Source organism: Grampus griseus (genome assembly GCF_964374135.1).
Source record: "Grampus griseus genome assembly, chromosome: X".
Classification (NCBI taxonomy): domain Eukaryota; kingdom Metazoa; phylum Chordata; class Mammalia; order Artiodactyla; family Delphinidae; genus Grampus; species Grampus griseus.
Window position 1 is genome coordinate 60,532,784 of NC_138999.1, and position 20,431 is coordinate 60,553,214.

General features: G+C 54.0%; 2 protein-coding genes and 1 long non-coding RNA gene across 3 annotated transcripts; all 3 read right to left on the reverse strand.

The window, feature by feature from the left end:
• Positions 1-823: 823 nt before the first annotated feature.
• LOC309839293 (uncharacterized protein CXorf49 homolog) lies at positions 824-2,789 on the reverse strand. The gene is made up of 5 exons (XM_082680997.1): positions 2,641-2,789; positions 2,035-2,111; positions 1,723-1,768; positions 1,098-1,139; positions 824-993 (listed from the first exon to the last, which is right to left on the reverse strand). Exons 1-4 carry the CDS (start codon positions 2,759-2,761, stop codon positions 1,099-1,101), a joined length of 285 nt encoding a protein of 94 aa, XP_082537123.1. The 5' UTR covers positions 2,762-2,789; the 3' UTR covers positions 824-993; position 1,098.
• A 12,738-nt stretch (positions 2,790-15,527) lies between these two features.
• On the reverse strand, positions 15,528-17,405 carry LOC309839130. Its single transcript, XR_014298463.1, has 5 exons — positions 17,345-17,405; positions 16,739-16,815; positions 16,427-16,472; positions 15,802-15,843; positions 15,528-15,697 (listed from the first exon to the last, which is right to left on the reverse strand). It is a non-coding gene; the product is annotated as an uncharacterized lncRNA (long non-coding RNA).
• A 702-nt stretch (positions 17,406-18,107) lies between these two features.
• Positions 18,108-19,385, reverse strand: LOC309817539 (uncharacterized protein CXorf49 homolog; the record flags this gene model as incomplete). The annotated part of the gene is made up of 1 exon (XM_082646833.1): positions 18,108-19,385. The coding sequence occupies one exon, from the start codon at positions 19,383-19,385 to the stop codon at positions 18,108-18,110; it is 1,278 nt and encodes a 425-aa protein (XP_082502959.1).
• Between the last annotated feature and the right edge of the window lie 1,046 nt (positions 19,386-20,431).

Below are 20,431 nucleotides of genomic sequence, written 5' to 3' on the forward strand. Positions count from 1 at the left end.
CCGTCACCAACCTTGAATGGCCAATCTACCATCATACCCCCTTTTGTGTAGTAAAACACCGGTCTTTCGGGAAGGGTGTCAGGCAGAACCACCCTTGCCTCACTCAAACACAAATCTGTCCCTCTGAGTCTCAGGCTGGTACAGCCCTGGGTCCTGGCTGAGGGAAGGAAGTGCTCCCCAACCTCGAGTGAGGGGGAAATCGAACATGGAGTTCAGACTCAATCTCGTGTGTCCTAAAGAGGCAGTCTGGGAGATTGAGCTGGGACACGGAAATATCATTTCCAGGAAAATCTGTGTCACGGGGCTGGTGGAAGAGTATTTGACGGGGACCATGCAACAACACAGACCTACTAACCACACTCGCCATAGAACCTGACAGGCCAATTTCCACTCAAGGGTGTACAGACGACCCGGCTGGAGGAGGGTGGTCAGCTGGCTAGGGCAGGGAGGATGTGAATGCTTCCAGATTGGAGCTCTGGAAGGGGGTCATGAGTTCCTGCTGATGGGAAGGGTGAATGGCAGAGATGAATGGGAACCGCCAGACCCCAGAGGAGGAGGGGGGTTTGGAGAGAGCTAGAAGAGGGCCTTCGGGGGAAAGGGAGGACGTGCCAATGTGGCCAGGCAGAGCACACACAGGACCCAGACCTGGGACACTCCGCTGGCTTGACTGCAGGGATGGTAACAGAGGCTGGCCCAGAGTCCCCACCACAGGATGCCACAGATACCGTTCTGGAAAAGGCTCTGACGTGGAGCAGCGCCCCGGCCCGGCCCCCTACCCCGACCCCGACCCCTACCCCTCCAGAGAGAAGGCAGAACACAGAATATGAGAGGTACTTTAATTGGAAACTGCTGTGAAACTGGGGCGGGGCGGGGGCAAAACAAGGGGGAGAGGAAGCCCTAGCTGAGGCAGAACAGGAGGGAACGAGCTTGGCCACAGCTCCAGGGCCCCAAAGGTACCAGCTGCTCCTCTTGCAGGAAGACGCTGGGCTCAACCTGTGAAACAGCAGAGTCAGGGAAGAGCCTGAAGCCAGGGCCAGCCCCCAGCCCTGCTCAACAGCCAGGACTGTGGGAAGGGGTACGGTGTGTGTAACACTCACTTCAAAGGGTCTGCAACTTGTCAGCCAGGTACTGCATGGCGGCTGCAACAGGGACAGGCATTAGCAGGCGCTCCAGACAGAGGGATACAGAAGCCCGTCCCCCTATCCCCGTGAGGAACCGCCTAGCCCTGATACCTGAAACCCCTCCAGACCCGATGCAAAGAGCTCTGGGCCTGATCACTCCCCACCACCCAAATTGAATGTGGAACCGGTTCCTAAAGGGAAACAAAATGTGCCAGCAGCTCTCATGCTGTGGGCCGTGCCACAACCACTCAGAACTTGTCACACACACAAACAAACAATCCAACAAGAACCTTAGAAGCCACACCAAGCAGCAGTTCAAGGGAAAAATCAACGAGGCATCTCTAAAAGTCCTATCAGAAGGACATTCCCTAGGACTGGTCTGGTTGTCAAAGTGTGCATGCAGTCCAGACAGTACTTTGCTATTTGTACACACGCCCAGTTGTACATGCACAGCCAGCTCCAGGGCCAGGCCTGAGAGGTTCTCCTCCCCACAGGGATGATCGTCCCTGCCAGGCCCACCGCACCTGCAGCCCACCCCCACCCCAGGTGCCCACCCGGGTTCTTCACTAAGACACCGCTCTCCGGCCCTGGTTCCTCATACCAAGTTGCTCCTTAAGTTCGTCTACTTCTCTCTTTAGCTCGAGACACTAGGCCAGCAGACAGAGGAGGAAGAGAAATGATTAGTATACTCTGGCCTCCTCTCTCCTCCACCTTCTCCTCTCCCCCGGGCCCTCCACCCAAAAGCCGGGTGGTTAGCCTGGCAAGGGCTCCTCAGTGGAAAGGAGGTGGGCTCCCTCCGTGGGGTACGTGATGGGGGCAGGGGAGGGGGAGCCCACACATGTCAGCTGAACTTGGACCCAGATCCCACCCTCGAGTTTGGGCCTGCATTTCCAGGATGCAGTGGAAGCATTACCCAAGGACAGCAGGGCGTTCCCAGTGGCTGCTGCTGCGTTTCCGGTCTTGGGGGATGGTCAAGTGGCCCCCGGTCACCTGAGAGGGAAAGGACACACAATCCAGCTTCCCAGGCTCCCAGTGAGGTGGAAAGGGCCAAGCGGGCTCTAAAGTGACGTGAGGCAGCACCACCCTCTGCTGGCAACCAGCCGCCCCTGCTCCGCCCAGCAGCCGGAACCTTGTCTCTGGGCCTGCTTCCCCTGTTCCCCGGGGACAGCCATTTCGCCACTGTGGTCCCCAAACAATGTGGCTCTGGATTCGACCCTCCCAGAGCTGCAGCCACAGCCAGCACGTGGGAGAGCAATGTGGCCGAACAGGACTTAACAGAAAAGGCTGTTCCCCTGCAAGTCTACACCCGGAGCAGCTGTTTGGGGCACTGCCACCGATCACCCCGGCCGCACAAACCCCACACAGAGGATGATGTGGCTCAAGGCCAGCCCTGCCAGCACCCCGTCTTCTGTGGGAGAAGCTGCCTGGGAGCAAGGCTGTGCCCCCGGCAGAGACAGAGGCAGAGGTTTCTGTCCTCAACCCCTCTTCCCTCCCCTCATATCAAACCCACGACACTCACCTGAGGGGGCAGGCCCCCTGGGCATGACTTCTCCCTGGTTCAGGGCCAAGGGTTCTGAGTTTCCTGGATCTTGGGGGCCTCTGGTGTTGACGTCACCACTGCTGGCTTTTCTACGATGCATGCGCAGACAAGATGTCCCTGGCCTGTGAGTGAGCAGCTGAAACAAAAATTTCTCACCGATTTGGACTAAGGAAGTGTGTGTGTGTGTGTGTGTGTGTGTGTGTGTGTGTGAGAGAGAGAGAGAGAGAGAGAGAGAGAGAGAGAGAGAGAGAGAGAGAGAGAGAGAGAGTTGTGTGATTCGGGCCAGGGTGAGGCAGGGAATTGGGAAGGGAATTGAAAGGCTGATCTCATTAGCACTTTCTCCCTCAGTCAGCCCCAGGCCAGCAGGCAGAGCTGATCTAGGCACAACAGTGGGACACTGAGAAAGCCCAGGCCCCCTGCAAGGAAGGTCTGGGGAACAGCTAGGAAGGAGGATTCAGGAAGCTGGTGAGTCTAAATACTGAGGCTTTCCGGGGACGCTTTTAAGGGATCCCCCGACCCAATTCAGCTACCAGCCCTCCCTTCCATCCCAGCCCAAGTCTCTCAGAGGAGGCTGGAAAGAGGCCAAGGGTGGAGAACCGGGCCCAGGACACCCGAAGTGCTACCTTAATGTTTGTCCCTAGGAAAAGGAGCCCGATCTGGCATCGTAATGACCCAGTGACCGAGGGGCACCCAATGCTAACCTCTGAGGGGTGGACAGAGGCAGCATGGGTGAAGACGTGTGCCCTGGGTGCTGTGGGGGGGGGAAGAGTGGGGAGAGAGGAGGAGCATGGCCTACTCACTTGGCCCTTTGGGGCTGGGTCTCTATTTGGGTCCTTATCTTCTCCCGCCACCGCCTCAGACTCCCTTGCCCACCTGACCACGGATTTCTTCCCAGCGCCACTGTGCTTGGACTGTTTGGTTCCCGAAAGGACCAAGGTATAACTCTTGGGTCTCCCAGGCAGCGGAATACCAGAGATTGGGGGGAAGGTGGCCGGTTCCACGGGAGTTGCCGAGATTCGCTGCCCCCGGGAACGGAAGGTTCCCCCCAGGGCAAGTTTGGATGCTTCCCCGACGGATTTCTTCTCCTGGGCTCCGTTCTTCCTAGGAGTGACCTGCGGCAGGCCACCTGGAGCAGCAGCAGAAACAGAAGCAGCAGCAGCAGCAGCAGCAGCAGCTCCCGGGTAGCTGGGTTTGCTGCCCCCCTTGCCCCACAGCACGCTCTGCATTTTCTTAGGGGAAGAGATGCCCTGCTTTCCCACGCCCTGCCTTTCCACAACCGAAGAGAGTCCTCGCGGAGCCGAGGACAGGGAAGAGCCTGTCACGTGACGGTAATTCTCCCTGACTTGGAACTTCGAGTGTCTGGGAGTGTCCCCGGGATCCTCGGGTCTGCTGGGCTTGGCCTGGCCTCCTCCTCTGCGGTAAGTGCTCACCGTCATCAGCTGTGTCTCACTGAATTCATCTGAGGACTCGGAGTCGGACAGCAGCCAGGCCAGGCCTTCCGCGGAGCGCCGCTGGCGATCCGCAGCCACGTTCAACTTACGGTTAGTGCCTCTCTTAGGGTTCCCCAAGGCCCGGCCCGCTTCAGGCCCACCGAGGTGGAGAGGGCCGGCTGGAGCCGTCGGCGCCTTCCCACAGCTCTGGCCGGGCGCTCCTCGACCGCCGGGACCCGCCTCGAGGCGCAGTGTCGACCCAGTGGCCTCTTTGAAGGCAGTGGACCTCTCCGGGGACGGGTACCTGCGGACGCCCAGCACGTCCTGGTCGGTCAGCTGCTGCAGGTTGGCCTCCTTGGCCGCCTCAGACTCCTCGATCAGGTCCAGGAGGTCCCTCGTGTGCTCATGTGGGGAGCCAGGTCGGCCTTCGCGGCCCCACAGCACCGGCCCTCGCGCTTCCAGCATCTCCCGCTCAGACTGGAAGCCCTCGGGGTCCGGGTATCTGCGGACGCCCAGCACATCCTGGTCGGTCAGCTGCTGCAGGTTGGCCTCCTTGGCCGCCTCAGACTCGTCGATCAGGTCCAGGAGGTCCCTCGTGTGCTCATCTGGGGAGCCAGGTCGGCCTTCGCGGCCCCACAGCACCGGCCCTCGCCCTTCCAGCATCTCCCGCTTCGACTGGAAGCCCTCGGGGTCCGGGAAGCCGCCTCCGCCCTTGCCGCTCCGCGGCTCCCCAGGCTCGGGGCCTGGGTCGGGCCCCGGCGGGACTGCGGGGCCGGCTATGCGAACGCCGGCCCGCTCCCTGACTTTTGGGCGGACACGCCTTCTCAACACATACACCTCATCCGGGGAGCTCATGTCGCGACCCGGGTGGCCCCAGAACCGGGCCGACGGTCGATGGCCTGAGTCGCGGTCGCGGTCACGGCGGGCTAGGCGGGCGGCGCTCAGAAGGGAGCGTCAGCCACCTCACGCGCCGCACGAGCTCGCCTCAAAAGAAAGGACGCGCCACTTTCAGCGCACCTCTCACGCCCGCGCCGCAGCCTCCTCATTGGTCCGGCCCCCGCCAACCAGCGGGCTCCTTGTTCGCCCGCCCCCGTCGAGACCTAACCAATGGGGCCGAGGGCCTCTGGTTTGCTCGCAAGCCCGTGGGCGGTCCGGGCAGTTGGCTGGTGAAGGAGGTGGTGGGAGTGCCTCCCTCTGTCAAGCCTCTGGGCCCGCCTCCTCCTGTCCCGCCTCCCCTTTCTGGTTAGAGTCACAGCTCTGAGCCTCCGTTTCCCATGTATACAGGGGGTCGAGGGCGTCGGCGAGTGAGGGCGCGGGGCTCCAGGGGTGGTGAGGATGAAACGTCAAGATGGAGGCGCTGGATGCCTAGCACGCGCCGAAAGCATTTGCCAGCCTCCCTTCCACCGCAAGCCTTAAGACCCAGCAGGAGAATGGGCACAGGAGTCCCGCAGTCAGTGATCAGGGGTCGGCCAGAGAGCAAAGGGATCGTATTTTTGTTCTGTAAGGTCTCTGTCTCAACTGCTCCATCAAATGTGGCTCAGCAGACGTTCCTGGCAGGCGGGTGTGGCGGATAGACTTGGGGTTGGCCTCGCTCCATCAGTCCTTCCCCCTCTCTGAGGCAAATTCAAAGAAGAGGAAATCGCAGTGGCCAGTTACACGCCAAAAGATGCTCCCCACCGCTGATCCTGGAGATGTGAACTAAAACCACGAATCGGGTTTCACACACTAGGTTGACAACCTTCAAAGAGCTTAACCATTCCGAGGGTGGGAGAGGTTAGGAGCAAACCCCTGTGGCGGTGGTGCAAGAGACGCATTTGGGAGGTAATTTGGCAGAATCCATTGAAAGCAACTTAGTGCCGGCACGGACTCTGTGCCTGGCACTCTTCTAAGCGCTGGGCATAAATAATAATGCATCCACGTGACACGCCTTTAACTATAGTACCAACTATTACTGGCCTCTTCCCGGTGAGGAAACAGGCACTGAGAGGTTCGGCCACTGGCCCAAGGTCATTCGGCTCGTGGGGATCAGCGGCAGGATTGAAACCAATCAATCTGACTCCAGAGTCCTTGCTTTTAGCCCAAGATCTTTAAAAGGAAGGAAGAAAGAATCTATTTCCTCTATGCTCCTGCAAGTCCGCTGCCTGGTACTTCTTCCAGAGACACGCTGGTACCTGTAGTGTACAAGAACACATGCACAAGGGAGTTGGTGATGGGAAAAACTGGGAACACTCCAAATTCCCGTCAGTAAGGAAATGGATGAATGCAACGTGGCTTAGCATCCAGTAGCATAAAGCGTGGCAGTCCAACGGAATGCATCAGGCCATTCTCACAGCTTTCGAAAGCATCCGCCTGACTTCCAACTGCAAGTTGCAGAACGATGGCTTTGGATTCACATTTGTAAGTTAAATCACTTGCGTGCGTGGGCACACGCACACACACCAGTCAATCCTATGTAATATATGAGAATTCATTTAAGTATATGTACAAGTATGTTTTAAAGTTTTGAAGGACGCACAACCAAGGCCTACCAGTTGTGATGGCGGTGGGTGTGGATAGCCAGGTGTCTCTCAATTTTTCTTGGAACTGTCAGTTCTCAGCTCCCCTGAGCTGAGCAGTACTGATGTCTGGGGAGTGGTGCCTCCCTTGGTTTCTATACGGCCCATGGGTGTTAGAATTTCCCGTGTCTGCCACCCCACTCCTACTCTGACACCGCTCCATTCCTCCCATACCTTCCTTCTGCTCCTTCCCGTTCATACTCCTCTGTCTTCAGTCACCTCTCTCTCCTGCAACCTGCTCTGGCTGACCTCCTGGAGAGTCCTGGGGTGTCTGAACCCCTCTTGCCTGTGGAACTCAAAGGCCCAGTTTTCTGGGTCTGCACCTGAGAAGCTAGCCGTGCTGGAGAAGTTTCAGAGCAGGGGAGATTGGGTGCACTGTAAATCTGCAATCCTCCTCCTCGAGCCTGCCCCCGATGGTGCCTGCCCGTTTGTGGATACCGCCCTCTTCCACTTCTCCCAGTGACTTTTTAAGTCGTGGTGTGCTATTTCAAATATGTTAAAATGGATAAGGAAAGATATAGCAAAATCTCCTGCATCCACCAGCACCCTAGGAAACATTACCAGTGGATTCAGTGGAAGCCTCCGTCTTCCCTCTCACCATTTCCATTCCCTTCCTCCCTCCCCCAGAGAGAGACTCCCAGAACTTCTTCTCACCTTCTCCACTCTCTTCGTCCCTGTGGCTCTCCTACCTCCTCTTCCCCTGCATCCCATACGTCTCCAATGATGTCACTAATCTCTGCTTTAGCCCCCTATGCTCACCAGGATCCAATACTGCTTTTGACTTACTCTCTTGGCCTGGGGTGGGAGCCAGTGTCAGAGGTTCCTCTTGGCTTTCCCCACCGGGATAGCTCTTACCCCACAGAGCAGTGACCCAATGTGGAAGTCATTGCTCCAACTGCCAAGTGTATCACTTATCATTATCAGCTTGGGGACTGGAGAAATGACCGCTATTTTGGTCCAGGGACCCATTCAGCTCACTGTGAACCGGTCTCTATTCCCAACTCCTTTTAATGTCAGGGCCTCATAAGCCCCATTCTAATGGGGCCCCATCATGACACTTTGGGCCTCCTGGATCAATGTCAGCTCAGATCCTGTGTCCGGTAGTAGTAGAAGTGTCTGGGTCTTTTGCTAGCCTCCGGGTACAGTCACCTGAGAACTGGCAGTCATTCTCTTTAGGGACGGTCATAACCCACTGCCTTGTTTCTGGATCCTTCCTCCTCAGGACTCATCCACCTCTTCAGTGGGGCCAATCTCTGAATTGGCTGAGGACCAGGAACTGAGCAGGAGACTGTGGCTTTTTAGCGGGATGATGGCCCTCCTTCTCTTGCATTCTTGCCTTTTGCTGGCTGTCGTTGCCCCTAGGGAGCCATGCTGTCTGAGCCATCTTCTCAGCTTTCTGCCGGTCAAGCAGGCACTCTTGACTGCCCCTCTGAGCTTGCTGGTCGTTACTGGAAATGTGGTCTGCTGGCATCTCTTGGTTAAGAGCTGCCCTCTGCCCTCTATCATGTCAGAATTCGTTGGCTCCCATGGGTGGTAATGAGCCCAGGTCGGGACCACTTTCCTTCCATCATTGGCATTGGCCTCCAGAGGGGAGCAACCACCAAACTTCTAGTGATGCTGGGGCCCCTCTCACCAGAACACTCCTGATGGCTTTGGTGAGTGATTTGTCCTCTCAGCCCTACAGTGGGACATGTGTCCTACAGTGGGATGTGTCCTCTCAGCCCTACAGTGGGACATAACCATGAGGCCATGTGACTGGCCTCACCTTTTCTGTCCGTTCTAGCATGTCTGCATCACTCAACCTTTTTGTTCCTTCCTCTGCCATCTGCCAATCCAAGGCAGGCATTTCCACTTCTCTCCTTATGGGCCATCACTTTCTCAAAGTTTCAAAGGGCCAGTCTGGCAGTGAATTTCCTCCACCTCCTGGAGTCCTTGCCCGTGTGTTAAATCCCATGGCATGAGAAAGCGCCTCCGCTCAGCAAAACTTGCTTATCCACTCTTATATTCCTGTCCACTTGATCCAGCACCCTCAAAATCCAATCCCAGGGATATTGCCCTGCTCCTGCCAGTACAGGCTTGTTATTTCTTGGTGTATAATTTCTTTTTCCCCTTATCAGGCTCGGCATATCCCAGTGAGTTTATGGAGAAGAGATGAGGGTTTCCCTGGGAGAGGCGTCTGTCACTTTGTGGGGGAGCAGACTCTGTAGCATCTACCAGCACAGGGCATGTGTTAGCTCTTGCTAGGGAAGGAAGGGCCACCCTGCAAGCTTTGAGGCCTCAGGACGTTTGGATCTGATAAGCCAACGTTTGGAGACATCCATGCCAGTATACCCGGCCTACATTTCAGAGTCTGAAGTTTTTCCAAAAAGGGCCCTGACCTTCCCATAACAGGCCTGTGTTTGTCAAGGATGTATACATCTCTGGAGTTCTGCACTTACTGTTATCGCATAATCTGTGAGCTACTCAGCTGTCTCTGCAGGAGGCAAGGGCATTTTGTAAGCCACCAAGAAAACCCCATGAATCTTACACTTGGCCCTTAACTGTTTGGTAATGTCCCTTAGTTTCTCATTATGTCTTTGCAGGGCGCCAGTATAACAGTGATGAACAGCCGCCTCTGCCCTCCCTATAGACATAGTGCCCTCCCTACCATTCAAAGGCCTGAATCATCTCACAGGCCACAAGTAAGACCCTCCACTGGGATATTTTTCAAGGTACGTATGGATAAAACCTTAAGGAATCAGGAGGTAACCTTGTGCTAGAGATTATCCATGCCCCACATAACACTCAAAATGGTACGCTCTTTGTCATTTGGGCAGTGAGTGAGCTGGTCCATAAACCCCATCTTATAGCTAACTTCTCAGACCACTCCTGGTACCACTTTTGTTAGTTTGGGTCCTCCAAAAATACGGACACCAAGGCATGATTGGACATGAACGAACATGGGAGAATGGCATGTGAAGGATAAAGGAGAAGGAGCAGGAATGAGTCTTCTTCTTCAGGGTGCGATGCGGGTCTGACGTCTGTAAGAGAGACGTGGGGGAAAGGAGGGTCAGATAAGAAGAATCTCAGATGCAGTTTCGTTCTAACAGTAAACTTTAGTTCCGTTTAGTTTAGTTTGTTCAGGCTCATGTGGAGTCCCCACCCTACAGCTGCCATTTAGAGGAGTCCCTGTCCTGAAGCAGTATGCCCCTGCCATGCTCAGTCACTGGCTGGGAGCTACCCAGAGGATGTGGGATCTTGGCACAAACAATGGTGGTGCCAGAGAAGTGGCAGCTGGCACTTGCCAATCTACTATGTTCCCTGCAGTGGATCGGAGGGGCATGTTTCTATGGCCACCACAAGGAAGCAGAAGTCAAAGGTGACTAACATTTCCGTTTTGAGTGACTTTGTGGTGGGGAGCATAAGGACACAGGAAGTAAAGAAAGATTGGGAGGGAAATGATGGGATTTTGGATACATTAAGGTTGTGTTTCTTATAGGACATGCAGGTGGAATGCACTTAGAAATTTGGTTCTGGAACACCAGTGAGGGGTCAAAGCTAGAGAGAGATACAGACTTGGGAGCCATTCATTCCCTCAGTAAACTTTTATAGCAGTGTTTTTTCAAACGTCACCATAACCTTAGAAGTTCCTTGCATGGAAGCTCCAATTCCTTTCCCTTCACCCTCCTCAGAAGTAACCTCTATCCTTTGTCTTCAGCGTTCCCTTCCTTTTCTTTAGTTATTCTCTACATAGGTTCATATTCCTAACAACGTTGGTTTTGCTGCATCCTTTGGTCTTTATGTAAATGGAATCATTTGTGTTGTTTCCGACTTCTCCCGTGTGATACTGTGTAACTGAGATTCATCCCTGTTGTCGCATGTGGCAGGCACTTGTTCATTTTCATTGCTGTACACTGTTCCACCAAATGAATATACAGTAGACTCTCATTATCATGATAGTTATTTGCAGTCTATAAAGTTGCCATGAACACTGAATTAGGCAATCCTGAAACATTGCTCCTAAGGGAAATATAATTTCAAGTTCCTACCATCCGCTGGTCACAACATTTTCATCGACTGATCGCTGCGTAATCATGTTTCATGTGTGTTTCTGTTTAAAGGCACTCTATTTAATACAAATATTATTGATTCATTAACACTGACCTCACAGCCAACAGCATTATAAATCATGCCTGAACAAGGTTTATGTAACACACATATTTTCTTGAGTGCACGTCATAGTCATTTTGCACTCAAGAACACTAGACAGTACTTCAGCACTAAGCTTGGAGGCCATCTTTAATTATGAAATCACCAACAAAGAAGCACAAAAATGCAAACTATGTGGCACCAAATAAATCATGAAAGGACACTTGCTTGCAGTATGAGACTGAAACCAGAAGGCAGGGCGTCACCTTGTTTGACCTCAGTTGGGAACATATTCCACCAACTCAAATTTTTCACAGCTCTCTCGAACGAGGAGGAAAGCACTCTGATACTGATTTGTGGTTAAAAATGAATTTTAGCAAATAGGGGAATTTGCAAGTATGGAATCTACAAATAACAAGAATCAACTGTATCTCAACCTATGTATCCATTCTACTGTCAATGGGTAATTTGGGTTGTTTCCATTTGGGCAGATATTATTCATAGCGCTACTATAAACATTCTGGCGCATGTTTCCTGGTGCCCACGTACAAGAGCCTTCCAGGGCAGAGCTTTCCAACTTTTGGACCTGGGACTTTGAGGCCTTCATCTCCAGAGACAGCCAGACAGCAGCCCCTGGACCGCTTGGTTCTGGCCCTGAACAACTTTGTCATCTTACTCCTCTATGCCATACAATCATCATTTTCTGTGTGAGCCATAGAATCAAATGGCTGGGAAGCTGTGTTCCAGTGCTCATACTTAGGACTGAAATTGTCATCTCATAGGGAAAGAAGATTTCCAACATTACTAGATCATGCCAGAGTTTTTACAATGGGGTCATGCTAATTTCTACTCCTATCAACAGTGTTTAACCGTACCACATCCTCATCAACATTTGATATTAACAAAGTACAAAATTGTTGTCAATCTTGTGATAGTGAAATGGCGTCTCATTGTAGATTTAATCTGCAATTTCTTGATTAGTAATAATATTAGTAATAATATTGAGCAGCTTTTCATATGCTTGGCCTTGGGGATTTTCTTGTCTATGAGGTGTTCATTTAGTGTCTTTTGCCCATTTTCCCCTTGGGTTGTTTGCATATTTATTTGTGGAAGTTCTTTATGTATTCTATACTTTAATTCTTTGATGATTTCATGTTATGTAAATATCTTCTAGTTTTTAGCTTGCCTTCACTCTTTTTATCATACCTTTTAATGAACAAAAGCACTTCTTTTTAATTTTTCACAGCACTTTATTATGAAAAGTTCCATACAAGAAGATCACGGGACTTCCCTGGTGGCACAGTGGTTAAGAATCTGCCTGCCAATGTAGGGGACACGGGTTCGATCCCTGGTCCCAGAAGATCCCCTATGCCACGGAGCAACTAAGCCTGTGCGGCACAGCTACTGGAGCCTGTGCTCTAGAGCCTGTGTGCCACAACTGCTGAAGCCTGCGTGCCTAGAGCCCATGCTCCACAACAAGAGAAGCCACTGCAATGAGAAGCCCGCGCACCACAACGAAGAGTAGCCCCTGCTCACCGCAACTAGAGAAAGCCGGCGCGCAGCCACAGAGGCCCAGCGCAGCCAAATAAATAAATAAAATTGTAAAAGAAAGAAGAAGATCACAAGATGATCCGGGAAGGTTGAGGGGGTACTTGCTGATCATGGACCACCTTCGCTCTCACCTGATGACCTTGCTTCCCATTTCATTGAGAGTATACAGGCAATCAGAAACAAACTTCCCTCATTCATAAATAGTTTTCTCTATTTTGGATCATTCCTATCAGCATACAAGTATGTTGTCGTTTCTCCCAATTAAAGAAAACCTTCTTTTGATTCCAATTTCCCTTCAAGCGACACCATTTTTCTCTGCTCACCTTCACATAAAAACTCCTTAAGAGTCAGTGTATACTTGCTGTGTCAAATTCTTCTCTTCTCATTCACTCTTTCTCTCCTTTCCATTTAACAATTCTCTATTGAGGGCTTACCACATGCCAGGTACTGTTCTAACACATGGTGCTACATCACTGAGAAAAACAGATGACGTTCCTTCCCTCAAGAGCTTACATTTCTGTCATAGGCCTATTGGCAATATTTTCTCAATCTTCAACTATGTCCATTCCTTTGTTGTTGGAAATCACTTTCCTGGACCCAGTTTCAATCTTTATTGGTTGCCTAGTGTCGCTCCTAGAACACTCCTTTACCAAACCCCTAAGTGGGATCTTCTGCTTCCTAGAACTAATGTCTTCATTGTTCTTGGTTTACCACAGTGTTTTGATGGGACTCATTCTCCAGGTACCATGGGTGATAATTTCTTTTAAGACTTTGCATGAACAAATATTACCTTTAATATTACCTTTAATTTCATGCTTATTTGATAGCTGATATATAATTTCAGGCTGAAAAGTTTTCTGACTTTCAATGTCACTTTTGAGAATGCTGGTACTATTTTGCATGCCATTATGATTCCCAAGCCTTTATGTATGACACATTTAATTTTTTTAGTTACATATATTTTGATTTATTACATAGTAAAATTAACTTTTTTGTTTTCAGTACCATGAGTTTTAACACATGGACAGATTTGTGTAACTATCACCACAATCAGGATACAAAACAGTTCCATCAGCCCCAAAATCTCCCTCATTCTGCTGCTTTGTAGTCAAACCATCTCCCCCATCCCAAACCTCTGATAACTGGTGATCTGTTTCCCATCCCTATAGTTTTACCTTTTCCAAATATTATACAAACACAATCACACAGTATGTAACATTTTGAGACTGGCTTCTTTCATTTAGCATAATGCATTTGCGATTGATCCAAGTTGTTGCATGTATCAAGAGTTCCTTCCTTTGTATTGTTAAAAAATGTTTCATTTATAGATGTATGGTTTTATTCGTTCATCTGTTGAATAACATCTTGATTGCTTTCAGTTTGGGGTGACTATGAATAAGGTTTCTATGAACATTCTGTTAACATTCTATTAACATCCATAGTGTGCACTGGGAAGCGAGTTCCTGTGATGGCTGTCTCCAGCCTGTAGTTAGCTTCACTCTCTCCAGAGTGTCTGCAGGGACACATGACCTGGAATGACTGTCTCTACTGGTCAGAGGCAGGTCCAAGGTCTAAGCTAGCTCTGTTTCCTCGAAGTGCACACACACTCATTGGTAATGGCCTCAGCTCAGTGGGGAGCAGTGCCGGAGCAAGAGGGGCTAGAACATAAGCCTGGTACAGACTGGGTGGGGCACTGGGTACATTCTAGGAATCCAGCCAGAGGCCTGGGCAGCAATCAAGCCCACCTTCTCCAGGGAGGGGTTTGAGGTGAAGGATTAAGTCCCACGAACGTACTTTTCTGATCCTGAGGTCTGTGACTGTCCCATCCCACCTGTGGTCTGCCCACTTGAACTCATGCCGTGGACTCTGGAAGGGAGTCAGGGTGAGAATATGGGGAAAGGGTGGACCCAAGTGCTCCCCATTGTCCAGGTGCAGTCACTCCTTACTTCCCATCCTCACTGTGCCCATCCTGCCCCTGTCCCGGGTAGCTCATGTTGGGTGGCCTCATATATGGGTCCCCTGATTCTAAGATGAGCTACTCTGAGGAGCCACCCTTCCCAATCTCATTCCATCCACACCCACAGTAGTTGTCAGACATCATAGGATCACAGAGTAGGATCGAGAGCCACCTCCAGCGAATCCAACATTTCGAGCATCCCGACACCCTGTCGTGGGGGTTGGTGACTTCTGCATCATCCCCCTCCTATGTTTTGGGAATTTAACGACAACCTTTGAACAAAACAGATCCGAACCTTGCTTTTGCTCATTCAATGCCTTACAGAACCTGGACCAGCCTCTACTCCCTTTACTCCCTGAATCACATCTTTCTCCCTCAAGGGAGATTACCCCTGATTACATTTATTCACACACAGGGACACACCGTCACCAACCTTGAACGGCCAATCTACCATCATACCCCCTTTTGTGTAGTAAAACACCGGTCTTTCAGGAAGGGTGTCAGGCAGAACCACCCTTGCCTCACTCAAACACAAATCTGTCCCTCTGAGTCTCAGGCTGGTACAGCCCTGGGTCCTGGCTGAGGGAAGGAAGTGCTCCCCAACCTCGAGTGAGGGGGAAATCGAACATGGAGTTCAGACTCAATCTCATGTGTCCTAAAGAGGCAGTCTGGGAGATTGAGCTGGGACACGGAAATATCATTTCCAGGAAAATCTGTGTCACGGGGCTGGTGGAAGAGTATTTGACGGGGACCATGCAACAACACAGACCTACTAACCACACTCGCCATAGAACCTGACAGGCCAATTTCCACTCAAGGGTGTACAGACGACCCGGCTGGAGGAGGGTGGTCAGCTGGCTAGGGCAGGGAGGATGTGAATGCTTCCAGATTGGAGCTCTGGAAGGGGGTCATGAGTTCCTGCTGATGGGAAGGGTGAATGGCAGAGATGAATGGGAACCGCCAGACCCCAGAGGAGGAGGGGGGTTTGGAGAGAGCTAGAAGAGGGCCTTCGGGGGAAAGGGAGGACGTGCCAATGTGGCCAGGCAGAGCACACACAGGACCCAGACCTGGGACACTCCGCTGGCTTGACTGCAGGGATGGTAACAGAGGCTGGCCCAGAGTCCCCACCACAGGATGCCACAGATACCGTTCTGGAAAAGGCTCTGACGTGGAGCAGCGCCCCGGCCCGGCCCCCTACCCCGACCCCGACCCGTACCCCTCCAGAGAGAAGGCAGAACACAGAATATGAGAGGTACTTTAATTGGAAACTGCTGTGAAACTGGGGCGGGGCGGGGGCAAAACAAGGGGGAGAGGAAGCCCTAGCTGAGGCAGAACAGGAGGGAACGAGCTTGGCCACAGCTCCAGGGCCCCAAAGGTACCAGCTGCTCCTCTTGCAGGAAGACGCTGGGCTCAACCTGTGAAACAGCAGAGTCAGGGAAGAGCCTGAAGCCAGGGCCAGCCCCCAGCCCTGCTCAACAGCCAGGACTGTGGGAAGGGGTACGGTGTGTGTAACACTCACTTCAAAGGGTCTGCAACTTGTCAGCCAGGTACTGCATGGCGGCTGCAACAGGGACAGGCATTAGCAGGCGCTCCAGACAGAGGGATACAGAAGCCCGTCCCCCTATCCCCGTGAGGAACCGCCTAGCCCTGATACCTGAAACCCCTCCAGACCCGATGCAAAGAGCTCTGGGCCTGATCACTCCCCACCACCCAAATTGAATGTGGAACCGGTTCCTAAAGGGAAACAAAATGTGCCAGCAGCTCTCATGCTGTGGGCCGTGCCACAACCACTCAGAACTTGTCACACACACAAACAAACAATCCAACAAGAACCTTAGAAGCCACACCAAGCAGCAGTTCAAGGGAAAAATCAACGAGGCATCTCTAAAAGTCCTATCAGAAGGACATTCCCTAGGACTGGTCTGGTTGTCAAAGTGTGCATGCAGTCCAGACAGTACTTTGCTATTTGTACACACGCCCAGTTGTACATGCACAGCCAGCTCCAGGGCCAGGCCTGAGAGGTTCTCCTCCCCACAGGGATGATCGTCCCTGCCAGGCCCACCGCACCTGCAGCCCACCCCCACCCCAGGTGCCCACCCGGGTTCTTCACTAAGACACCGCTCTCCGGCCCTGGTTCCTCATACCAAGTTGCTCCTTAAGTTCGTCTACTTCTCTCTTTAGCTCGAGACACTAGGCCAGCAGACAGAGGAGGAAGAGAAATGATTAGTATACTCTGGCCTCCTCTCTCCTCCACCTTCTCCTCTCCCCCGGGCCCTCCACCCCAAAGCCGGGTGGTTAGCCTGGCAAGGGCTCCTCAGTGGAAAGGAGGTGGGCTCCCTCCGTGGGGTACGTGATGGGGGCAGGGGAGGGGGAGCCCACACATGTCAGCTGAACTTGGACCCAGATCCCACCCTCGAGTTTGGGCCTGCATTTCCAGGATGCAGTGGAAGCATTACCCAAGGACAGCAGGGCGTTCCCAGTGGCTGCTGCTGCGTTTCCGGTCTTGGGGGATGGTCAAGTGGCCCCCGGTCACCTGAGAGGGAAAAGACACACAATCCAGCTTCCCAGGCTCCCAGTGAGGTGGAAAGGGCCAAGCGGGCTCTAAAGTGACGTGAGGCAGCACCACCCTCTGCTGGCAACCAGCCGCCCCTGCTCCGCCCAGCAGCCGGAACCTTGTCTCTGGGCCTGCTTCCCCTGTTCCCCGGGGACAGCCATTTCGCCACTGTGGTCCCCAAACAATGTGGCTCTGGATTCGACCCTCCCAGAGCTGCAGCCACAGCCAGCACGTGGGAGAGCAATGTGGCCGAACAGGACTTAACAGAAAAGGCTGTTCCCCTGCAAGTCTACACCCGGAGCAGCTGTTTGGGGCACTGCCACCGATCACCCCGGCCGCACAAACCCCACACAGAGGATGATGTGGCTCAAGGCCAGCCCTGCCAGCACCCCGTCTTCTGTGGGAGAAGCTGCCTGGGAGCAAGGCTGTGCCCCCGGCAGAGACAGAGGCAGAGGTTTCTGTCCTCAACCCCTCTTCCCTCCCCTCATATCAAACCCACGACACTCACCTGAGGGGGCAGGCCCCCTGGGCATGACTTCTCCCTGGTTCAGGGCCAAGGGTTCTGAGTTTCCTGGATCTTCGGGGCCTCTGGTGTTGACGTCACCACTGCTGGCTTTTCTACGATGCATGCGCAGACAAGATGTCCCTGGCCTGTGAGTGAGCAGCTGAAACAAAAATTTCTCACCGATTTGGACTAAGGAAGTGTGTGTGTGTGTGTGTGTGTGTGTGTGTGTGTGAGAGAGAGAGAGAGAGAGAGAGAGAGAGAGAGAGAGAGAGAGAGAGTTGTGTGATTCGGGCCAGGGTGAGGCAGGGAATTGGGAAGGGAATTGAAAGGCTGATCTAGGCACAACAGTGGGACACTGAGAAAGCCGAGGCCCCGTGCAAGGAAGGTCTGGGGAACAGCTAGGAAGGAGGATTCAGGAAGCTGGTGAGTCTAAATACTGAGGCTTTCCGGGGAAGCTTTTAAGGGATCCCCCGACCCAATTCAGCTACCAGCCCTCCCTTCCATCCCAGCCCAAGTCTCTCAGAGGAGGCTGGAAAGAGGCCAAGGGTGGAGAACCGGGCCCAGGACACCCGAAGTGCTACCTTAATGTTTGTCCCTAGGAAAAGGAGCCCGATCTGGCATCGTAATGACCCAGTGACCGAGGGGCACCCAATGCTGACCCGTGAGGGGTGGACAGAGGCACCATGCGTGAAGACGTGTGCCCTGGGTGCTGTGTGGGGTGGGGAAGAGTGGGGAGAGAGGAGGAGCATGGCCTACTCACTTGGCCCTATGGGGCTGGGTCTCTATTTGGGTCCTTATCTTCTCCCGCCACCGCCTCAGACTCCCTTGCCCACCTGACCACGGATTTCTTCCCAGCGCCACTGTGCTTGGACTGTTTGGTTCCCGAAAGGACCAAGGTATAACTCTTGGGTCTCCCAGGCAGCGGAATACCAGAGATTGGGGGGAAGGTGGCCGGTTCCACGGGAGTTGCCGAGATTCGCTGCCCCCGGGAACGGAAGGTTCCCCCCAGGGCAAGTTTGGATGCTTCCCCGACGGATTTCTTCTCCTGGGCTCCGTTCTTCCTAGGAGTGACCTGCGGCAGGCCACCTGGAGCAGCAGCAGAAACAGAAGCAGCAGCAGCAGCAGCAGCAGCAGCAGCAGCTCCCGTGTAGCTGGGCTTGCTGCCCCCCTTGCCCCACAGCACGCTCTGCATTTTCTTAGGGGAAGAGATGCCCTGCTTTCCCACGCCCTGCCTTTCCACAACCGAAGAGAGTCCTCGCGGAGCCAAGGACAGGGAAGAGCCTGTCACGTGACGGTAATTCTCCCTGACTTGGAACTTCGAGTGTCTGGGAGTGTCCCCGGGATCCTCGGGTCTGCTGGGCTTGGCCTGGCCTCCTCCTCTGCGGTGAGTGCTCACCGTCATCAGCTGTGTCTCACTGAATTCATCTGAGGACTCGGAGTCGGACAGCAGCCAGGCCAGGCCTTCCGCGGAGCGCCGCTGGCGATCCGCAGCCACGTTCAACTTACGGTTAGTGCCTCTCTTAGGGTTCCCCAAGGCCCGGTCCGCTTCAGGCCTACGAAGGTGGCGAGGGCCGGCTGGAGCCGTCGGCCCCTCCCCACAGCTCTGGACGGGCGCTCCTCGACCGCCGGGAACCGCCTCGAGACGCAGTGTCCACACGGTGGACACTTCGAAGTTGGTGGAGCTCACCGGGGACGGGAATATGAGGACGCCCAGCACGTCCTGGTCGGTCAGCTGCTGCAGGTTGGCCTCCTCAGACTCCTCGATCAGGTCCAGGAGGTCCCTCTTGTGGTAAGCAGGGGAGCCAGGTCGGCCTTCGCGGCCCCACAGCACCGGCCCTTGCGCTTCCAGCACCTCCCACTCCAACTGGAAGCCCTCAGGGACCGGGAAGCCTCCTGCACCCTCGCCGCACCGCGGATCCCCAGGCTCGGACCCTGGGTCGGGTCCCCGTGGGTCTGCAGGGCCGGCTGGGCAGACGCCGGCCTGCTCCCTGCCCTTTGGGCCGAAACGCATTCCCCACACATACACCTCATCCGGGTAGCTCATGTCGCGACCCGGGCGGCCCCAGAACCGGGGCGACGGTCGATGGCCCGAGTCGCGGTCGCGGTCACGGCGGGCTAGGTGGGCGGCGCTCAGAGGGCAGTGTCAGCCACCTCACGCGCCGCACGAGCTCGCCTCAAAAGAAAGGACGCGCCACTTTCAGCGCGCCACCCACGTCCGCGCCGCGGCCTCCTCATTGATCCGGTCCCCTCCAACCAGCGGGCGCCTTGTTCGTCCGCCCCCTCGAGGCCTAACCAATGGGGTCGACGGCCTCTGGTTTGCTTGCAAGCCCGTGGGCGGTCCGGGCAGTTGGCTGGTGAAGGGGATGGTGGGAGTGCTTCCCTCTGTCAAGCCTCTGGGCTCACCTCCTCTGGTCCCGCCTCCCCTTTCCGGTTAGAGTCACAGCTCTGAGCCTCCATTTCCTATCTATACAGGGGGTCGAGGGCATCGTGGAGTGAGGGCGCCGGGCTCCAGGGGTGGTGAGGATGAAACGTCAAGATGGAGGCGCTGGATGCCTAGCACGCGCCGAAAGCATTTGCCAGGCTCCCTTCCACCGCAAGCCTTAAGACCCAACAGGAGAATGGGCACAGGAGTCCCGCAGTCAGTGATCAGGGGTCGGCCAGAGAGCAAAGGGATCGTATTTTCGTTCTGTAAGGTCTCTGTCTCAACTGCTCCATCAAATGTGGTTCAGCAGACGTTATTGGCAGGCGGGTTTGGCGGATAGACTTGGGGTTGGCCTCGCTCCATCAGCCCTTCCCCCTCTCTGAGGCAAATTCAAAGAAGAGGAAATCGCAGTGGCCAGTTACACCCCAAAAGGTGCTCCCCACCGCTGATCCTGGAGATGTGAACTAAAACCACGAATCGGGTTTCACACACTAGGTTGACAACCTTCAAAGAGCTTAACCATTCCGAGGGTGGGAGAGGTTAGGAGCAAACCCCTGTGGCGGTGGTGCAAGAGACGCATTTGGCAGAATCCATTGAAAGCAACTTAGTGCCGGCACGGACTCTGTGCTTGGCACTCTTCTAAGCGCTGGGCATAAATAATAATGCAT